This window comes from Topomyia yanbarensis, chromosome 2 (assembly GCF_030247195.1).
Source record: "Topomyia yanbarensis strain Yona2022 chromosome 2, ASM3024719v1, whole genome shotgun sequence".
Lineage (NCBI taxonomy): Eukaryota > Metazoa > Arthropoda > Insecta > Diptera > Culicidae > Topomyia > Topomyia yanbarensis.
Genome location: NC_080671.1, coordinates 308,522,973 through 308,542,509, shown reverse-complemented (window position 1 = coordinate 308,542,509; position 19,537 = coordinate 308,522,973). Strand labels below are relative to the sequence as shown.

The following is a 19,537-nucleotide window of genomic DNA, read 5'->3' as shown; positions in this document are numbered from 1 at the left end:
TATTTTATTCACTTCAATCTTTTGATTTCATTTTGATCAGTTTGTTCATTTCATGCATTTTATTCATTCAACTTATTTATGCACTGTTTCATTTTATTAATTTTTCATTTCAATAATCGGACCAATTTTTGCAGTCATTTAATTTATTCATTTCATCCAAATAATTAATTTGGCACAATTTTATTTACTTTATATATTTTTAATATCGTACATTTTTCATTTCAATCTTTTCATTGAGTTTATTTTTTATTCTTTTTATTCATTAAGTTTATTTTGTTTATTTTAGTCATTCCATTCAATTTATTGATTTCGTTAATTTTATTGTTGTATTTAATTTCATTCGTTTCATTTTATTTGTTTTGTTTTATTTATTTGATTTGTTTTATTTATTTTGTTCATTTGATTAATCTCATATTGTTTTTTTTATTTTATTCATTTTATATAAAAAAATGAGAGAATTTCATTTGATTTATTCATTTTATTGATATTATGATTTTTTCCCTTTTTATGCAGTTTTATTCAGGTTCTTCATTTTCTTAATTTTGTTTAGTCATTCCTTATATGTATTTATTTCAACCCATTTGTTAGTTTGAAACAAAATTTATTCTATTAGCTCTCTAACTTTTTTTTAATATTGTCAAATTTGCATTTAGTGTGCTGAACTAATTTAATTTGTATTTATTTATTTCGATTTATATTAATCATCCACTCATTTTATTAACTTACTAACTTTTTTCATGATTTAGCCCTAATAATTTTTTAATTAATTTTTGTTTTGTTGATTTTCCATAATTTATTCAGTTTTAGATTTTATTAGTGCAGGACTCGAAACTGTGTTCATCCCACCTGTAGTTGAGAAACCACTTCGCATAAGACCTGTAAACTAATGAATGATCCAACTGTGATATGCATAAGGTATTCTGTTAACTTCTCTGTTGTTTTGACATTTTCTACACAACTTTTTGCGTGATATTGTAGTTGAAACTTCAGCCAAGAGAAGCTTTCAATGCTACTTAGTATTTAATCCTAATTTTTTCCAGATTTAGATCATGTGCCTATCGTTTTAAAGCATACTGTAACGCTTATTCGCAAGAAATGTCAGAATAATCATTAAAATTTTTAGTTCTTCTGAATTTTTCACGATCTAATTTAAAAAGATTTAATTTTTCATATTTCTGAATTAGTTGTGGAATTTGTGTTTCAAATTCGTCTCACCAGAAAGCGACACTAACTTAGTGATAGGACGCATCGGAGACACTAATTATGTTCCTGAGCAAACCTCCATTTAATCCACCTATCAGTGAGATAAGACATTCCTTTCACATATTACTGATAGTTCATTCATTAGTCTTGCGAGTACACGCCCATAACATATGGAATTATGGAATATTAAAAATAACTAAATAAATAGATTAACACTCGGAATACCAAGGGGGTAAAAAAAATAGGAACGCTTACTTTGGCCGGTCATATCTCAGCCGTTACATAATCGATTTTAAATCTGTCTTCACCAATAGAAAGATATATATATATATATATATATATATATATATATATATATATATATATATATATATATATATATATATATATATATATATATATATATATATATATATATATATATATATATATATATATATATATATATATATATATATATATATATATATATATATATATATATATATATATATATATATATATATATATATATATATATATATATATATATAAAAAAAAAAGTGTAGGCCATCACTTTGAATTTGACCTTATTTGCCAACTAAATCAAATTTTCGTACTTCTACGTATTTTGTCTATTTTTTGAAAAAATATAAAAATGTGTTCTTTCAGAAATTGTAGCCACCATCAATTACAATCGATTGGTGTATAAAAAGTATAAATCATCCCTTAAAATTCGACGTTATTTGCCAACTAAATGAAATTTCTGTACTTCTACGTACTTTTGGCTATTTTTTGAGAAAATATAAAAATGTGTTTTTTCAGAAATTGTAGCCGCCATCAATTACAATCGACTGGTGTATTAAAATGTATAGGTCATCGCTTCAAATTTAAAGTTATATGACGAATATTTTAAAATTCTGAACTTCTTCGTATTTACTGAATCGTCCTAACACACTCTAATATTTAGTAACTTACATACAATAATGTGTTTCTCCACGTTCGTGCAAACTTTTTGATATAATATTATCCATGTATAATATGTAGAACTATTGAGTAAACAGGTAATTTTCAAACCGTAAAACTAACAAGTCGCAAAGAATTTCAATCAACCGTATGCCACGTACATTGTAAAAATCCTATCTCCTAAAAACTCGAAAAAGTATAGTAATTTTTGAAAATCTACTATTTATTGCATATATTACAAGTCTAGAAGCTCTAACGATTGCATTGGTGTAAGGAAAATTGAAATTGGTTGACAAACGGTCGTGATACGATTGTTTGAACAGAAAAACTCATTTCTTCTGTACTGACTCTCAATTACTGTTTTTACAATTACTTCAGATAGGGTGATGAGCCTATTTTGGCACCATTATGGAGAGGGTCGCACTATTTTTTGAACAACTTAAAAAGAAGCCATATTACCTATAACCTTTTTCAGAATAAAGTATCAGTGCACTGTTTCTTAAACATCTGTATAATGCTTATTTGGCAGAATTGTCTCAATTTTCAGCATAAATGAAAATAAATGTTCTATTCTGTGCATCTATTCCCACCTGAACGTTCCAATTATCGCATCATGTGTGTGCCGATTTCCACCTCATCGAAAAACAATCTAGTTGAAACGCAATGCCTCATATTTCATTTGCGTCGATTCTAACTAGGTATCCAGATCATGGACGCCAACGCGTGATTTGTAAAACGAATTATTCTGCTTTTTTCAGCCGATCAAAACAAACGTAAACATTACGCACACGAAAGAAACTCATCAGCTGTTAATAGAAGAGCGCCCAGAACTGCGCATGCAGGAAATAACCATGCGAAAGTTAACAACTGGAATATAAAGTTCACATCACACATTACTTCCTCCCGATCCAAATTGTATGTGCAGATGAAAATAAAATATCTGCAATCAACAATTAGTTGAATAACTTGAAATAATTGATTACTTATACCTGAAATTGCATAACATTATGTTTTCAAGTTCATGTTTTGGTTTGGCCGCACTGGTGATTCTTTTCTGTATGATGGATGCAAAAAGTTGGTTTTGATTGTGGTAGTGTATCAGCAAAACATGCCAATAATAGGAACCCCCGTATTTAGTTTTATCCTATTATAACACTAGGCCTATTCTAGTGTTTGACGAGTGCTTTTAAAGTGAAATAATCGTAAAAAGGTTCTCCAGCTAAAATAAAGGTATGTATCAGTGCAATATTTAATATATTTGTGCCGGAATAACGAGATATGAGGCGGTAAATGCTGGCTCGAAAGTGTTTATTTTGCTAAGCGCCGTTGCGTCCTGTTTCGGTTCACTACGCGAGTGAGGCGGATCAGCAGATATTTCAATAAGGTGATTTTGTTTTAATTAAAAGTTGGATTTAGTGGATAGTTCTGAATACGTATGTGCACAACAAATAAAGAATATAACTTGAGCTTTTTTTGCACACCTGTTTTAGCCAAATCGATATTGTCATTATCTCATATGCTTGGTTCAAAACCAAGGGATACGAAATAGGGTCACAATAGGCTCTACTGCCATAATAGGCACATCACCCTATACAAATTTGATTTCCATCATTCTTTGTTCACTGTTTTTATAAAAGATTTACCTATTCAATGGTGAAGAAAGAATTAAAATTGGTGAGCAAACAGCTAAGATATGGCAAGTCAAAGAAGCGTTCCCATTTTTTTAGAACCCCTTGGTAGTCCGCGTAACTTTTTACCCCCTTGGTATTCCGAGTGTTAAACAAGGAAAAAATGCCAAAAAAGTCCAAAAAAATTAAAATGGGTGGGAAGAAAATATAAATCACTACCTTACATTAATTAATACATTAATAAAGCAAATACAATGGATGAAATGAAAAAACTAAATAATGTAAATAAAGAAAATAAAATGAGCAATATAATAAAATTATGAAATTAACAAATTGCATAAAATGAATAAAATTTATAAAAGGAATTCAATGAAAATATTAAAATACGAATAAAACTAATAAAACGATTATAGTCCTGTAAATTGAACAACACGAATAAAAATAATAAAATCAATTATATGAGCAATTAAGGGGGTCGTCTTATATAATTGTGGCAAAAAGTACCTATTGTTTGATATTTTTTTTGAAGCAGTAAAATGACTAAGACATGTGCGCTATTATTAAGGGTCCATCTATAAAATCAAAATTTTCGATTGTAAGATGTCAAAAATGTCGGCTTTCACGGAACAAGGTTTTTCGAATTTGCGTGTTTTCTCGTTTTTGAACTATTCAACCAATCAACTTCGGGTTTTGTAACCTACAAAGTCGCAATATTTTAATCATTAACGATTTTTTACAGCCGGCCAAAGTGACAATCTTGCGAAAAAACGATACTTTATTTTCAAGTGACCACCATTTTGTTTCCATATCGAATTTTTTCATGTTTTTTAGGTTGGGCTCCTCTATGTAATGTAATCTTCAAGATTTGGTTTGCTGCTGGTAGACAACGACGACCTGTATCGTGCCCGCAGATGAGGTCGGTTTTCAAAACACCTGATGGAGCCGTCATTTTGGACACCATTTTTAACACCTTACACTCGAAAATTTTTATTTTATAGACGAAACCTTATTAAAAATTTTGCAGAATAGCGCACATGTCCAAGTTATTTCACTTCTTCAAAAAAATTATCAAGCATTAGGTACTTTTTGCACAATTATATAAGAGGCCCCTCTTAAAATGAAAAAAAAATAAATAAAAATCAATCCAATAAAATGTGTAAAATAAATAAAACTAATGCATTGAATAAACTGAATACATCCAAAACAATGCAAAATCGGAACAAAATCAAATTATTGAATTAAATAAATAAAATGAACACAATTAACAAAACAGATGAAATGCAAAATGATTTAACAGAACTTTTGCGTCTTCGCATTAAATGAATCAATAGCATGGAATAAGTTATACAGATAAAAGTAATTAATGTGATGTAATGATTAAAACAAATGAAATTGACACTGTGAAAAATGTATATAATGCACAAAATGTATAGAATAAACAAGGAACATAAAATCAAAAATGAACAAAATGAAAGAAATGATAAGAAGGAAAAATAAAAAAACAGCCATAGAACGGAAAAAGTGAAGAAAACTAGATATACGTTTTTGGGATCGACATGAGTATACACTTTCCAAAATCAACAAAAATGAACACTAATAATTCAGCCATTTCACAATAAGTTTTCGATATTTTTTCACACATCGCTCAGAAGTACTTCTAAGATCAGATTCGAATAGATAAAACACTATTAATATTATGAGACATTTCCCAAATCCCTTCGGATATTTTTTCGATTGAGAATATTTGGAACATAATGTTCCGTGATGTTTTTGATAACACATACTACATAAGGCAATGGCTAGCCAAAATTCTCAAATCAGCATGGGATAATATCAGTGTGCGAAAACTCAAAGACTACACCAAAGCAAAAGTAATACGAATGATATGGCCTATAAAAACGACGGACAAACGAATTATTACTAATGCTTCGTTAATCAATGCATTCTGTAGGGAAAACTGATTCAAAGTATGCACCAACACTTGATTTTTTTTTAAATTTTTCTGGCGACAGTGCGATCTGGCCTTCTTCTGATGGCTTGTTTTTCTATTTAATCCATTTGAAAAATTCTTAAGGTTCAAGAAACATAGGAAAAAAGTGCGTTAGGCATTGTCACTGGTTTATCCACATAAATCCTTGTTTAGACTCTAAAAAAAGGAAAATTAATCGATTTATTAAATAATCACGATTCAAATTGTGCAAAATAGTTGCTGTGATTTTTTGTCACCTCCCACACTGTGCTGAGACACGTAACACAACTGCGAAACGAAAAAACCACAGTTATTTTTCCAAAAGCACCACACCACGCTAGGTCGATTGTTTTTCCAACAACTATTTTGCAGAATTTGAATTATGGTATCTTTTGGAGGTTAAACGAGGTTTTATATGGTTAAACCGGTGGCAAAGCTGAACAGAATTTCACCTACGCATACTAACAAGCGTTCTATTCTTATACATGCTAAAAGAAAGTTTGTTGAACTTTAAGATTGTTTTTTTGCATTTATTTTATTCGTAGCTGTCCGCTATCGAGTATTGGACGATTTTGAAATATGTACTGTGAACAGAAAATGCAGATTACCAGATTTTTTCGAAGCATTCTAATTAGAAATTCCTGATGTCTTAAAAAGCAAAATGAAACGTGCAATGATGTTATATGTCTATGGAGATCATTATTCTAAATTTTATTGATTATACCATCGAATTGAACAAGTTTTCTCGTTGAATCAACATAATTTGCTTTGCCTCTTACCGCCATTAAGTAGATTCATCGCCTCGAAATCTCATAACGAACAAGTTGAAATCTACTCTAACGCGGCGTTTCTTCGCTTCAGTGCCACATTTGAAACTTGAAAAGACTGCTAGATAATTATTTATTTAGGAGAACGGGTACAGCATATTTTAATTAAAATTCATTAACGCTTTCCAAGACGCCCAAGGCGCCTGACCCGTCCCGTGCCGTGCCCCGTTCGGTTGTGACAGCTTTTCATTAAGCTTTACATCGTACTACTTGCATTTCGTGTCGTTTTTACACGTTTTTTATTTTCACTCCGGCAGGATCTCAACACAGGGTAAACCATTCCTCGATAGAGGACGAGAATCAAGACTGGTAATAGATAATGTAACGTACGACTATCAGGGTGAGTACGAATGCCGGGCAACAAACTTCATCAATGGACAGGAAAGGACGGCCACATCTGATCCGATAGCACTTCAAGTGGTAGGAGCGCCACAGGTTCTCCGAACGTCACCAACAGCCACCGGACATTCCGTATCGGTGCGGAAAGGAGACTCTGCCACACTTTCGCTGATTGTATGTGCCGATCCCAGACCACGGCATGTTGCCTGGGAGTGGGGCTCGCTGCGCTTGGAAGCGGGATCCGGAATTGGTAAGTGTTTTTATGCATTCCCACCCTCTAGACGCAATAGCAGACAGTCAGCTTTGTTTAATTAAACTTCTATATGCAAAGGCCGCTACCGAGTGGACGACGTTACGCAAGACAGTCGGGAAGACTGTTACCTGGCCACGTTGCACATCGACGATGCTGACCTGCAGGACCAGCGGCCCTACTACTTGGTGGTCGAGAATGAGCGGGGTACTGACCGACATGCCATTAATCTCCGTGTTGAGGGGATGTTTTCAGGTGAGCACCCGAGAAGGTTAACGAGATTTGGCGTTTTTATGATATACGGAATTTACAGGTTTGTTTCGAAACATGAAACCATTCAGACTACTTCGTTGCACGACACTCTGCTGGTCCAATTGATGCTGCATGGGAGTTACGTCCATGCTTCTGATGGGGGTTTCAGGTGGTTAGCTAAAGACAAATAGTGAAAGGGTGAAGTAAAGGTTAAGATTAGTGTTGTGTTCAGTAGGGTGGACATTATTGTTGCGATGTTTTAAATGTTTTAGAATGGCGCTTTCACGAATATGATCAACAGTCAGAAAGTGTTACGGTATTCTGAGAAATCGAGGAGGCCTGAATTTCCTCATCGGTCTTAATAGCCCCGAGCCCCTCTATGTACAATTCAAGGAGGTATTCGTCGATATCGTCGTATAAACCCTTTAGAGTCAAAACTGAACCCAGTGGTGGATCCAGGGGGAGGGTCCTGGGGGTCCGGACCCCCTAAAATTTTTAACGTTTTGAGAGATTTTAAAATTGTTTCTAATTTAAATTCGTTTTAAACTGAAAACCAGATTTAACCACCAAAACTGACGTTAATTAAATGAGGGTATTACATATTTCGTATTGTACAACAAACATTTCAAAATAGAAATTTCGAATCCCCTCCGAAATTTTTTTCTGGATCCGCTCCTGACTGGACTCAAATGAACCGGTTTTCACTGACCGCAATTCACCGGCATTTATTACTAAATGTAACGTTAAGCAGCCTTTTTTATTTTTGATTGTGGAGTTTTTCGAGTTAAAAAGATTGCGAGAGTTGGGAATCGAACCCAGATAAGCAGCGTACAAGACAATCGGCTTATCAACTATGATATTCCTGCCACAATGCACCTCCATGACTTCAAAAATTAAAAAATGTCGTATTTGAACCCCTTGGTGCAAAGAAAGACAAAATCAGACCTTCAAATTCGAAAAGTAGAGATAATTTCTTATAGAATGTATAATATGTGACCGTTTCGAACGGTTTCATCAGATTTTAGGGGACAGTGGGAAGTTATGAACCATGGAGAGTTGTAAACACCGCCAATACCCGCTAAGCTATAAATGTTAAAAATGGGCTGACTACTGTTAAATGTTGCTACTGTCATGACGTCACTTTCTCATTGGCAAATGTTGCATTAACAGAATTGTACCACATCATTAATCGCCCCCTTGCGCAACAACGAATTCAGGTAGCTTGGCACGAATCATGTTGTCACCTATTCATTGCGAATCAAATCACTTTTCCATCTCATCTTTAGTTTAGAAATATCTTAAAATTTAGCTTCTACAGCAATAATAGAAATAAACAACAAAAATATTCCATATCTACTGATTTTTGCGTTAGCTCACAGCTCCCCACCAAACTGAAAAATACCGGTTCCACACATTTCACGCAATCTGCCATATCTCAAAAAGATAATGATTATTTTTAATTGCTTCAGCCAGCGGGTGTATTAAGGTGTCCTTTTCAAATACCAGTTCAAATATTGAAAATCGACCAATGTTTATGGTAGTTATGCGCCGAAAACAAAATTATGTTCAGAACTCCTCACCGTCCCCTCCAGAATACATTTGGTAAAAAAGAATTTGTTAGCGACCACTTAACAAATAAATCATAGTCCAAAACAGATTTTTCGTAGCCTAAAAATAATAAACAAAGTTCTTCAAACTGCCTTGAAAATGAAACTAATTAAATCGGATCGAAATTGAAAAAAACCCGTTTTAATCCACCTAATGGTCTAACTGTGTCTTTCTCATTTATCCAATATCTTTGTGAAAATGTCTGTTACATTCTTATTACACTTTTCACATATTTACAAGGGCACGACTGCCACGAATCTGATGAACAACATGTTGACGATGACTTCCTTGGAACAAAAAATATAATATTTAAGTGGATAATGCAGCATGAACTAAATGTTGTCTTCGTGTCAACATATTTTGGAATGCAGTGGGAGGGGAAAGGGATTATACCTGCAAAATAGGATGTGAGAGAGGCCTAGTTGGTCGAAATGGATTCAGTCATCACCGAATCCGATATGACTTTAATTCTGGAATATGTCCGGTACCTTGCTTCGGTTTAAATTCCTATGTAACCGTAGTAACTCCGGAATCAAAAGTCAGATCTGAATGAAATTAAATAGCAGTCAATGGGTGTATTGTATTTATCATTTGAAACCAAGTTTGTAAAAATCAATCAAGAATTTGCTGAGAAATAGGTGTGACATTATCATACGAACTTTGATAGTTCCCCGAGAGTATCAAGAACCGTCATAGGTGGCCAACATTTCTTTTGTTTTCATTATAGAGGTTTTAACCTTAGGGTCATTCGCCTCTTTGCCGGGTTAGATAAATCTCTTTAGAGAAATCTCTAACCATATGTGCGGAATTGGAATTGAAACCAGGTGAGCTGAGTACAAGGCAATCAATTTACCAACTACGCTCTCTCCACCCCCCTAAGTGGTGGCCAATATGGCCAAAACTACTTTGATTGGTCTTTAGGGATCTGGGCCTTCTAATCCAAGTCATGTTAAATCCGTTTCAATATGTATTGCATCATTTGGACATCTTCATGTTGCAAGTTTATATAGGAATTCGCTATGTGGCTGCAGTCTTCAACCAGTAATTCCGGAATTGGAAGTAGGATCAACAAAAACACAATAGCAGCTTGTGGGAGCGTTAGAACCGTTCATTTAAAACTAAGTTTGTGCAAATCGGCCCAGCCATCTCTGAGAAAATTGAGCGGCTTTATTTGACACACACATGCACCCACAGACATTTTGCGGTCGAATTGAATCGAATAGTATGTGACACTTGGCCCTCTGGGACTCAAATGGCAGGTCGATTTTTGTGATTTCCTATTATGTATATAAGTATATAAGTAAGCCAAAAATCATTTATATTTCCAAGCTAACTAATTTCATATCGGTATTGCAGAGTAGATTTGTTTCGTAATGACGTATTTGATAGCTCGTTTGATTTGAGATATCAACTAACGAAAGTAGTACTATTCGTGAAATCTTTGTTCTGGTTGTAGATTCGCCAAACGCTTGCCTGCTCATCATTTTTAGTTTAGCTGTGTAAATATTTTTTCGTAATAGATGTTCAAGAACATGGTAAGCATGTTTAGTTATATTCAAGATGATGCTGTTCGAATAATACTTTAACAAAAATAGTATTATTTCAGCAACGATTATTAGCTGACAATTAGCTAAAATATATTTTCGAAATCTGGACGGATCTGATTTTTTCATATTTGGACGAATCTGAAGCTGACAAGTCCATACAAGTAACAAATACTGTTATAACTAGTGTATTAGGAAAAGATTGAAGATTTAAAATAACTGCCTTGAAAATGAAACTAATTAAATCGGATCGAAATTGAAAAAAAACCCGTTATTTTGAATTGTTCGAGTTGTTTGAAATACCCAAAGAACATCAATTTGAAAGAACAATGTGAACAATGGACTAGTTCGCTATGGACGTGTGTGACAAAGATCAATTTTGCGGAGAGCACAGTCGCAATTTATGGAACATGTTGTTGTACCATTATTACTTTGTACGATTGATAGATTATAGCACTATAATCTATCAATCGTACAAAGTAATAATGGAACAACAACATGTTCCATAAATACCTTCTCGTCTCATTGCGACACTTGAGGAACGGATTTTATCAGCCTATGATTTTGTCAGCCTCATATGAAAATTGATAGTTGGTAGTTTGATGGGCTCTAGCAGACGAACCAAGTCGAATTCGAAAATCCAAATTTTAATTTGATTTTAAATTGTGCGCTGTCGAAACCTATAAGCGAAATTTAAACTACATAATCTTAAAGGGATATGAAGCTATATCCAGGGACTAAAGAAAAATATTCTAAGAACTTCGGTTGTCAAAAAGAAAGAAAAATATATGTTCCGATTTTGCCAATATCCCCGTTTTAACAGCTTAAAACTCACCAAAGGGCTGTTAAAAACGGAACTTCACTGTATTAGAATTGTCTAAGCTTGATGCAAGTTATTATAAAAATTCTGCAAGTTAACTTGAGTGCTTATGCCACAGAATTTGCGAAGTTAAAGGCTGATGAAGTACTATCTCTGATAGTCGACACTAAGCTGACAAGGCATAAATACTTCTTAATTTGCGCATGAGTAGTAGAAAGGCGTCTTTTAATATTTGGCTAGATTATAACAGAAGCACTTTTTCTAAAGATACTTCTAGTTTTCCAGTCAGTATACTTCACATCCTTGCTCTCACTTGAGTACTATGTCTCTAAATTTTCATAACTTTCCCTAACCCAGTAATCTCTAGCTAATTAAATGTCGTTAAAAAGAAAAGTGTTATACCTAAATCAAAAACACAGCTAAGAAATCAACCAAATTGTGGCTAGCCTTATTATCATTTGTATTAATTTCCAACTATTGGCAAAAGTTATATCATAAAATGTAACAAAATCAATTTATCACTATAAGATGAATTGATCTGATCTTTTCGATATCAAATTTGAGCTGAGCGACTCCAAATTCACCTGTAATATATCGTCGCTGTTGTGCTATCTTATGACAAACGCCATTTTGGGGTAAATTGAGTTAGATATGCTACATTACTTGTCTAAAAAATCTCTACAAAGTGGCGTTTACAGAATTTTGGCATTCTGCTTGGTTACTGTAATATAGCGAGAAACGTGCTGAGAAATTTTTAATTTTTTGCTTCAAATGACTGTGTCTGAGGATTGGCTAAAATTATTTTGATGTATAAGATGTTTTTATATGTAAAACTATCTGAGAAACACAATGGCATAATCATTTTCAAAACAAAAATGCTCGAATTGTGAGAAAAATGCAATTTTAGTTTTAAACTGGAAATATAACATATTTGGCAACACTGTAACCAAAAATAACTATTTTTTTCTAGATTCCCTGACTCATTTCCTTCAAATTGCATCTCACCGTTTTTTTATAGACCAAATGATGCCAAAGATATGAATAAAAGTATCTTTCATTTGAAATCAAGTTTGAGCGTTTCGGTTCAGCCATCTCTGAGAAAAGTGAGTGAGTTTTGAAAACACACACATACACACATACAGACATTTGTCTATTTCGACGAACTGAGTCGAATGGTTCATGAGACTCGGCCCTCCGGGCCTCGACTAAAGTGTCGGTTTTCAGAGTGATTGCATATCCTTTCTATATGAGAAAGGTAAAAAACCATATGTATTTGAAGTGAATATAGATATCGTTATTTCGAAAATGAAAATTATTAAAACTGCCTGACACAGTGACGTTTACATAGCTATTAAAAAAAATCATTTCTTGGTAACAAAAGATGGAGAATTTGTTTTCAATATTTGAAACATGACTATTCTAGGTTTTTCCGGCCTCCGGCCACTGTGAAGCTATTCTCCGACAATTATTGACGTCTCGTTTTTTCACCATTCTATGGACTGAAAGATTCTTCTAACAATATTTGCTTGAAGATATAAAGAAGCGGAGTTACCAAAATGTTGATATGGAAAATGATTTCGCACTAATTAAGCACCGCTAATCACCGATGCTGCGACATTGAAAGCACTCAGAGCTAGGTCCAAAAGAAAGTTCCTTCTCTGTAACGTCGCTAAGCTCTCGTTGCCGAAAAGCTTCACACATACAGACCTAGTCCAAATTTGTAAAGCTGTGTCCATTAGAGATATAAGATTCGCCTCCCGGGCCTCGTAAAAAAATTTCAAAGTTGGAGCGAATCCTATACATTTCTTTTGTAATAGAAATGTAAAACTTGCTCTTAACAACTTTGTCGAATGTCGATAACTACATTTTCGCTTTAGAGAAGATTACTCACTGAACTCATTTAGGGGTACTGTCTACTCCTTCATTTGGAGTTATTTGTTAAAAATTGATTGTTAGTATGTTCCTAGCATTGCAATCAATCTAATTGCAGCACTCGTGATCGTGACATTTAAACACAATTACTCTATTCAAATATACTTCTCACTGTTCAGTTTTCGTAACAACGCTTCTTTCCGAGTATGTATAGTCTTTGTCCACATCCAGAGTAATATGGTGCCCAAAGGCAAATCCCTAATCGGTTCCGACGGCCCACGGAATACATTATTTCCATGCAGCGAATTAAAATGGATCTCCTGTTAGTCATTGTGAATAAAATATCCATTACACCAGCACCATTTTTTTCCAAACCGAAAAAAGGTTCAACTGTATTTTAATTTTGGTAAAACGCGTTATACAAGCATATCCCGCATGGGAAAAGGATTCCACCTAATTCGATAAACAATCTGAAAAATATTGTGCTCTACCCTATACTAGCTTTCACTTACATAGAAATGTTTTCTTTTGCATATTTAAATCCCGCATTCCGAACCATCATCCTTCAACGGCACTGACGCAATGCTGAAACTGGCCACAAATACCGAACCCGGTTGAAAAATACGCTAAATAACAAGCAGTGGAGCCACTGGAGCTCAGCTACCTGCTCGGAATCGCCGGGGGATGCCTGGCGGCCTTCCTAATGCTCATCTGTCTGTGTATCTACACGATACGAAGGAGAAAGTGTTGTTTCAGAAGTAAGCATTACTTAACGATCCTTTGCCATTCACATTGTAGCACATATACCCAACAAGATTCTATTTTAGTATTCACTGTTTATACCAGGCCAGTAACAACATTTTTTTTATCTCACAGATCGAAACAACTACAAAACCTCAGAAAAAGATAGGTAAGTGAAGATATCCATTTTGACTCGAAAGAGAGCGTGCAATATGATAATTCTAATTTCCAATATATCAAAGCTGATCTTATTCACAAACATTGGGTTCGATGTTTTTCGCACAACGATGTAGAAAAATTCGATTCCTTTGAGAATTGCTAAAAGAAAAACATTACGTTCGAATTTATGCATGCAGGAGAAAAACAGCTCTGCTTGCACCTGCCTGGTGCAGTTCGGGAAACTGTTCTACTGCACAGTCTCTAGCTCTGATTTGCAGATCGGAAAATATCTTTCTTCCCCTCGCACACAAAAACGACGATAAAAAAGTTCATAAAATATTCAGACGGAAAAGAAATATTAAAATACTTTTTTTGCTTCCAGTTCGCATCTTGAATGGAATCATTTGGATTTTAAATCTTGGATTCGTTGCGTTGATATGCCTATTAAAAAAGCTCGGATCTGTGTCAAGGTTTTCCAATATTCTGTCAACTACCATTATGCTTGGTTTCATCTTTTTATCTTGGTTTTATCTATGAACTCATGGAAAAATTGTTCAATATTTAGCCAGCCAGAAAAGTACTACGGTGTATTTTATTTTGTTAGTCTATTTTGGATGGAAATGCACATATCTTTAAATTTCAATGATTAAAAATTTAACCAATTAAAGATCACTATTTATTTAAAAACTTTGTATATACCGTAAAACGTGGTATCTTTGGTATCAGGCAGGTAATTTTTTTTTAAATGGGGACAATGGCAAAATCAGGACAAATTTTTAATGATTCGAAGCTGTTAAAATACTTTTCTTCCATGCCTACACATAGTTTGATAACCCTTTCAGTTATACAGTACAAGTCTCCCTCAAGTGCAAAATTCAATAAAAATTGAAAATTTTCTTTTCGAATATTTTGCATCTTTAAGATAAGATTTATATAATCAAGAAATGATTTACTCTAATTTGACTTAGTTCGTCTGTTAGAGCCCATCGAACCGATATTCATATGAGGGTGACAAAATCGGATTGGAGAGCTGGCAAAATCGGCGGCAAATAAAATTGGAATGGAAATTTTTTTCCGCTGACCCTAGAAAAATTAATGCATAAGCATAAGAGATCGCCCGTAGTTGCTACTCCGTTATTGACCAGAACCAAATTAGGTTGCAAAATGTTCATTGGAACGACATGCTTAGGAATAACATGATGAGCTACATTGTACAATCTATACTGATCCCTGCATGCTGATCAATACCGACGCCGGCTACGTCCGAATGCAGATCTTCTGGGAAAGGAAGGAATGTTAGTCCGATACATGTTGCTACTAGAGACCGAGGAATCCTCTGCATCTCCACATGTATCACGGGAAGGGGAGAGTTGTTAGTAAATGTGTCAGTAGTGTTATCATGTAATAATTGCTCTGGGCAGCCGGCTGCCAAGAATTTAAGAAATTTATCATTTGTTGTATTAATACGATTAGCAAAATGAGCACCTTGAACTCCGGATAGCCGTCCATAAGGAGCACTGCTTATATTTTTTAATAATATTCAATCACGCGACGAATTTGTTCGTGGTTTCTATCGTGTCGGTGCTACCCGGCGATCGTTTGAATAAAATGCGGAATCTTATACAGAAGGTTCATCAGACTCTTCCATAGGTGTCGCGGAGTTAGTGGTTTGGAGGGAAATAGGGTCTAGGATTCGTTTCCAACTCCACACAGCCGACCGTGGGAGTATTGCCTAGAAAAGCTAATCTTATCTGCGTAATGGGCCGGATCACTATTTATTGCGACATTATTTGGACTAATTTTGCTATTCCGTCTCTACGATATATTTTTGGGTTGCAAACTACCGAGTGATAATACGTTATACAGACAAAGAGTTATAATAGTTCGAGATGTTATAAATCAACGAAAGTATTTCCTATTTTCCTTATTGGATTGTTTGTGAACACGTATACGAACGATTATATCGAAAATTGAAGGGAAATCGTTAACCCGATGCACGGGCCTGTTACCAATAACGGAACTTGAAATTAGACTTGCAAGATCACCAAAACAGATGCGACGAACCTTCAGTACGCATCGACCCGCGATCATCGACACCAGTCAAATCAAAGTCCCATTGGAGCCAACCCCCGAACAACAATTCGTCTTTACGTTATTGTCTTTCCGGCCAGATCCGCTCGCACCCCCTCACACTGCCACCACCGGCAGAAGGCCAACAGCACTCAGTCGTCGCCTGTCCAAGGACCAAATGTCATCAATAGACCCAGACTCGCGTGGGGGCATGAGATAGAATTGAACGCTAACCAATGAACATGACAGAAAAACACTTATTCTTCGTGCGGACATAACTGAAGGTAATTGCCAACCGGTCCCCGATCCCTCTCGCGAATTGTCAATTCTCAAACATCATACATGATTGAAGTCATCATTCCACTCAAATAAGGCCATGTGTTTTCCCTAAGCACATTGAATGTTCTGTGGATCAGTTCCCCCGTTGGTAAAAAAAACCCCAAACAAACATTGAAACCAGTTTGCTCAGTCCAAAGAAAAGTTAGCCGACCGGCGGATACGTGTTTTTTCAGTGCCATCACATCAACGAACGCCCAAAATTTACATGCGACAAAATATCTGCAATTCCGAATATAAAAGAATCAAAACCTCTACTCATTTGCAATTAAATAAGAAAGCTATAAAAACAGTTGAATATCCAAGGCGGCTCATTTTCAAAGATAGCACCGCCGATGAAATACTCAATAAAAATAGGTGACAAAGGACGCGGACGAAATTAACTGAGCACCGATCGGTTTGTTTGCCACCTATTTTTCAGGTGAAGAATTTTGGGGCGACACCTGGTAGTCACTAGTGAAACACCAATTATTTGAATATGTCAAATTTTCTTATTGCCGTATTTTTTCACTTTTCGGATCGAATTTTATTTTCTGAAAAACCATTTTTCACTATTTTTAGAAAGTACACTGTGTTTCTAGATGTTTTCTGTGCACTTTTACTATCCTTGCATCGGGAATCGACGGCCCGTAATGCGAGGAAAAGATTTTTTTCATTTGCCGAAATTAGTTTTTCACAAACTGTCACACCTCGCGTCAGTCGAAAAATGTTTTCATAAGCCACTTCACTTTGTATTATCGTTAAATTGCACCGTTATTCACACTTTCGATAACCAAAAGGGAGTAAACTGTGCCGTAAATGATTAAAATTAACCGACGCGAAGGGAGCGAGAGTCAACCGCTCGCGACGAAGATACACACTCGAATCCACTGACCCTAGAAAAATTAATGGTAAATTTTGTGTGGTAAATGATTGATTTTAAAAGTATAGGGCAATAGGGGTTAAAACAAATACTATCCATACTCCTAAAAACCAATCAACGAGCACACTAGCGAACTAAGCAGGACCTACAGGATCCGTGATGAATGAATGTAACAAACTAAAACGATACATCTTCTCCGTTAAGTTCCGTCACATAAATAAAAAATATGTCGGTCAAATTCTACTTTTGGCCTCTAATGTTATGTATAGAAATGACCATAACAAGCACAAAACAAAACAACCTCCGATCCAATCTGTGACAGTTTCCAATCCAATCTGTAATAAAACAGATTCGATGGCATTTTTGCCAGTTAGTGTCAGCTAACCGAACAAAACAAGCAAACATAAGTTTGTAAAAAAATATTACACATGATGCGAGTAAGTCTGGACCATAAATTTATGATTCCATAGGGTACTGTGTGCCGATCCATAATACTGCCAAGCCCATAAATCATGTGAACGACATTGAAAATTGAAAATATCAGATGACAAATGGTACCCGAGAAAGGGTGTTTTTTCCTGCTTCCATCACACATGAACTATTACTTTTACAAATCCGTTGAAATGATCATACCTACCACTCACAGCTGGAGCTAGTGAACGAGAACGAAGGTTGCAGAATTGTAACATGGACACTCGCCTTACAGGTCATATATTTTCCCGAGGGTTTTATTGCTCAATTTTGCTCAAGTTGTTATTAGGCGTACGGTGTCACATTTGAGAAAAATGAAAAGAGAAAAACACATCTTGAAGTACGCTCAGTGACTTCGTTGTATTATGTCGTGAAGAAAAAAGAATGACCTGATATAAGATGGTGTGTAACCAGGTGTGGTGATTCCAAATCCTGTTGTTATCCCGCTGCCTGACTAAAGCTACTTTATTGAAATCCCAATGCTTCAAATTATGATTCAAAAATTTCCACCAGGCTTGCATAAATTTATCAGATTTCAAATAAAGCACTTTATGCGGTGTATCAATTTTTTGTCGGCAACAACTCCACGCCACCCACATGGTGTATACGTGTAGCAAGTAATCCAAACGAACATCTTCCGCACACCGAATCATTTTTTTTTGTTAGCCACCTCTTATGTGTACAACACCCGCCGCCTGTCAATGCTCGCATTTGAGATGCTGCATTATTCAACGTGAGCCTAACGAAAGCTTTAATACAGTCCCCCTGCTCCGTATGCATATTCCAGTGAATCATGAATGTCTGAAAGCACTCTCGACGTGGAGAAAATTAGAGAAACGAGTAGGTAGAAGTCGTGGGAAACGCATACAAAGTCGAATAAGAGCAGCTCGTTCTTGGATGTGAGTGCTACCGAGATTCGCCGTCTCTCTGATTTAAAGACCATTCTCCGGAACACAACTACACAGTATAATATTCCGAGTGCGCGGCTTCAGGATCCTTTGCAACAAAAAGTAGCGAAGGGCGTTGCAATCCGTACCGACGTGGCACCTGCTTGAACTTCAGTCAACATGTGTAAAGCCAACGCGCATAACAAGGATCTCATTTTTATTTAAAATTTATTCATCGGCACGTGATCGGAAAAGTATACCTTTTGCTCTGTCATGTACATACCTACTTGGAATCAATTTGCATTCGCAAACGGCAAATAGAATGGGCTTTGTTTTTAATTTTCGAGATGTTTGCACACTCAAGAACGATACGAGCAATTGTTTGGCACACCCTTTATGTACACTGCACATAACGAGGAACAATAATTACAATTAAATCAGATTCGCTGAACATTTATTATTCACTTTTGAATTTAAAAAAGTTGTCCTTGGAGATGTTCAGGTTTGTGACGATACTAATTATGATATTTTTATCTTTTGAATACATTATTCTGTTTTCATTTTTAATAAATATAGTATACATGTTGATGTATGCGGTATTGAACCTAATTTCGCTCCCCATTTCAAACCGTTAGTCAAACCCTGGGAGGGAGAAACAGACTCAATAAATGTGAATGTCATAGCCAGCCAGAACGAAACTGTCACTCCGAGCCACAAAAAAGTGTTCATCGAGGAAATGAGAGTATTGTTATCA

General features: G+C 35.2%; 1 protein-coding gene across 3 annotated transcripts in view; it reads left to right on the top strand.

Annotated features, from left to right (window-relative positions):
* The window catches only part of LOC131683518 (uncharacterized), a 484,216-nt gene that overhangs the window by 333,439 nt on the left and 131,240 nt on the right, over positions 1–19,537 (top strand). For 2 of the 3 annotated variants that reach the window (XM_058965557.1, XM_058965556.1), the window contains exons 8-11: positions 6,830–7,161; positions 7,243–7,416; positions 13,896–14,015; positions 14,134–14,167. In XM_058965557.1, the coding sequence (XP_058821540.1) occupies positions 6,830–7,161; positions 7,243–7,416; positions 13,896–14,015; positions 14,134–14,167 (660 nt within the window). The remainder of the gene's footprint in view (positions 1–6,829; positions 7,162–7,242; positions 7,417–13,895; positions 14,016–14,133; positions 14,168–19,537) is intronic. The other variant, XM_058965558.1, reaches the window with a different exon arrangement.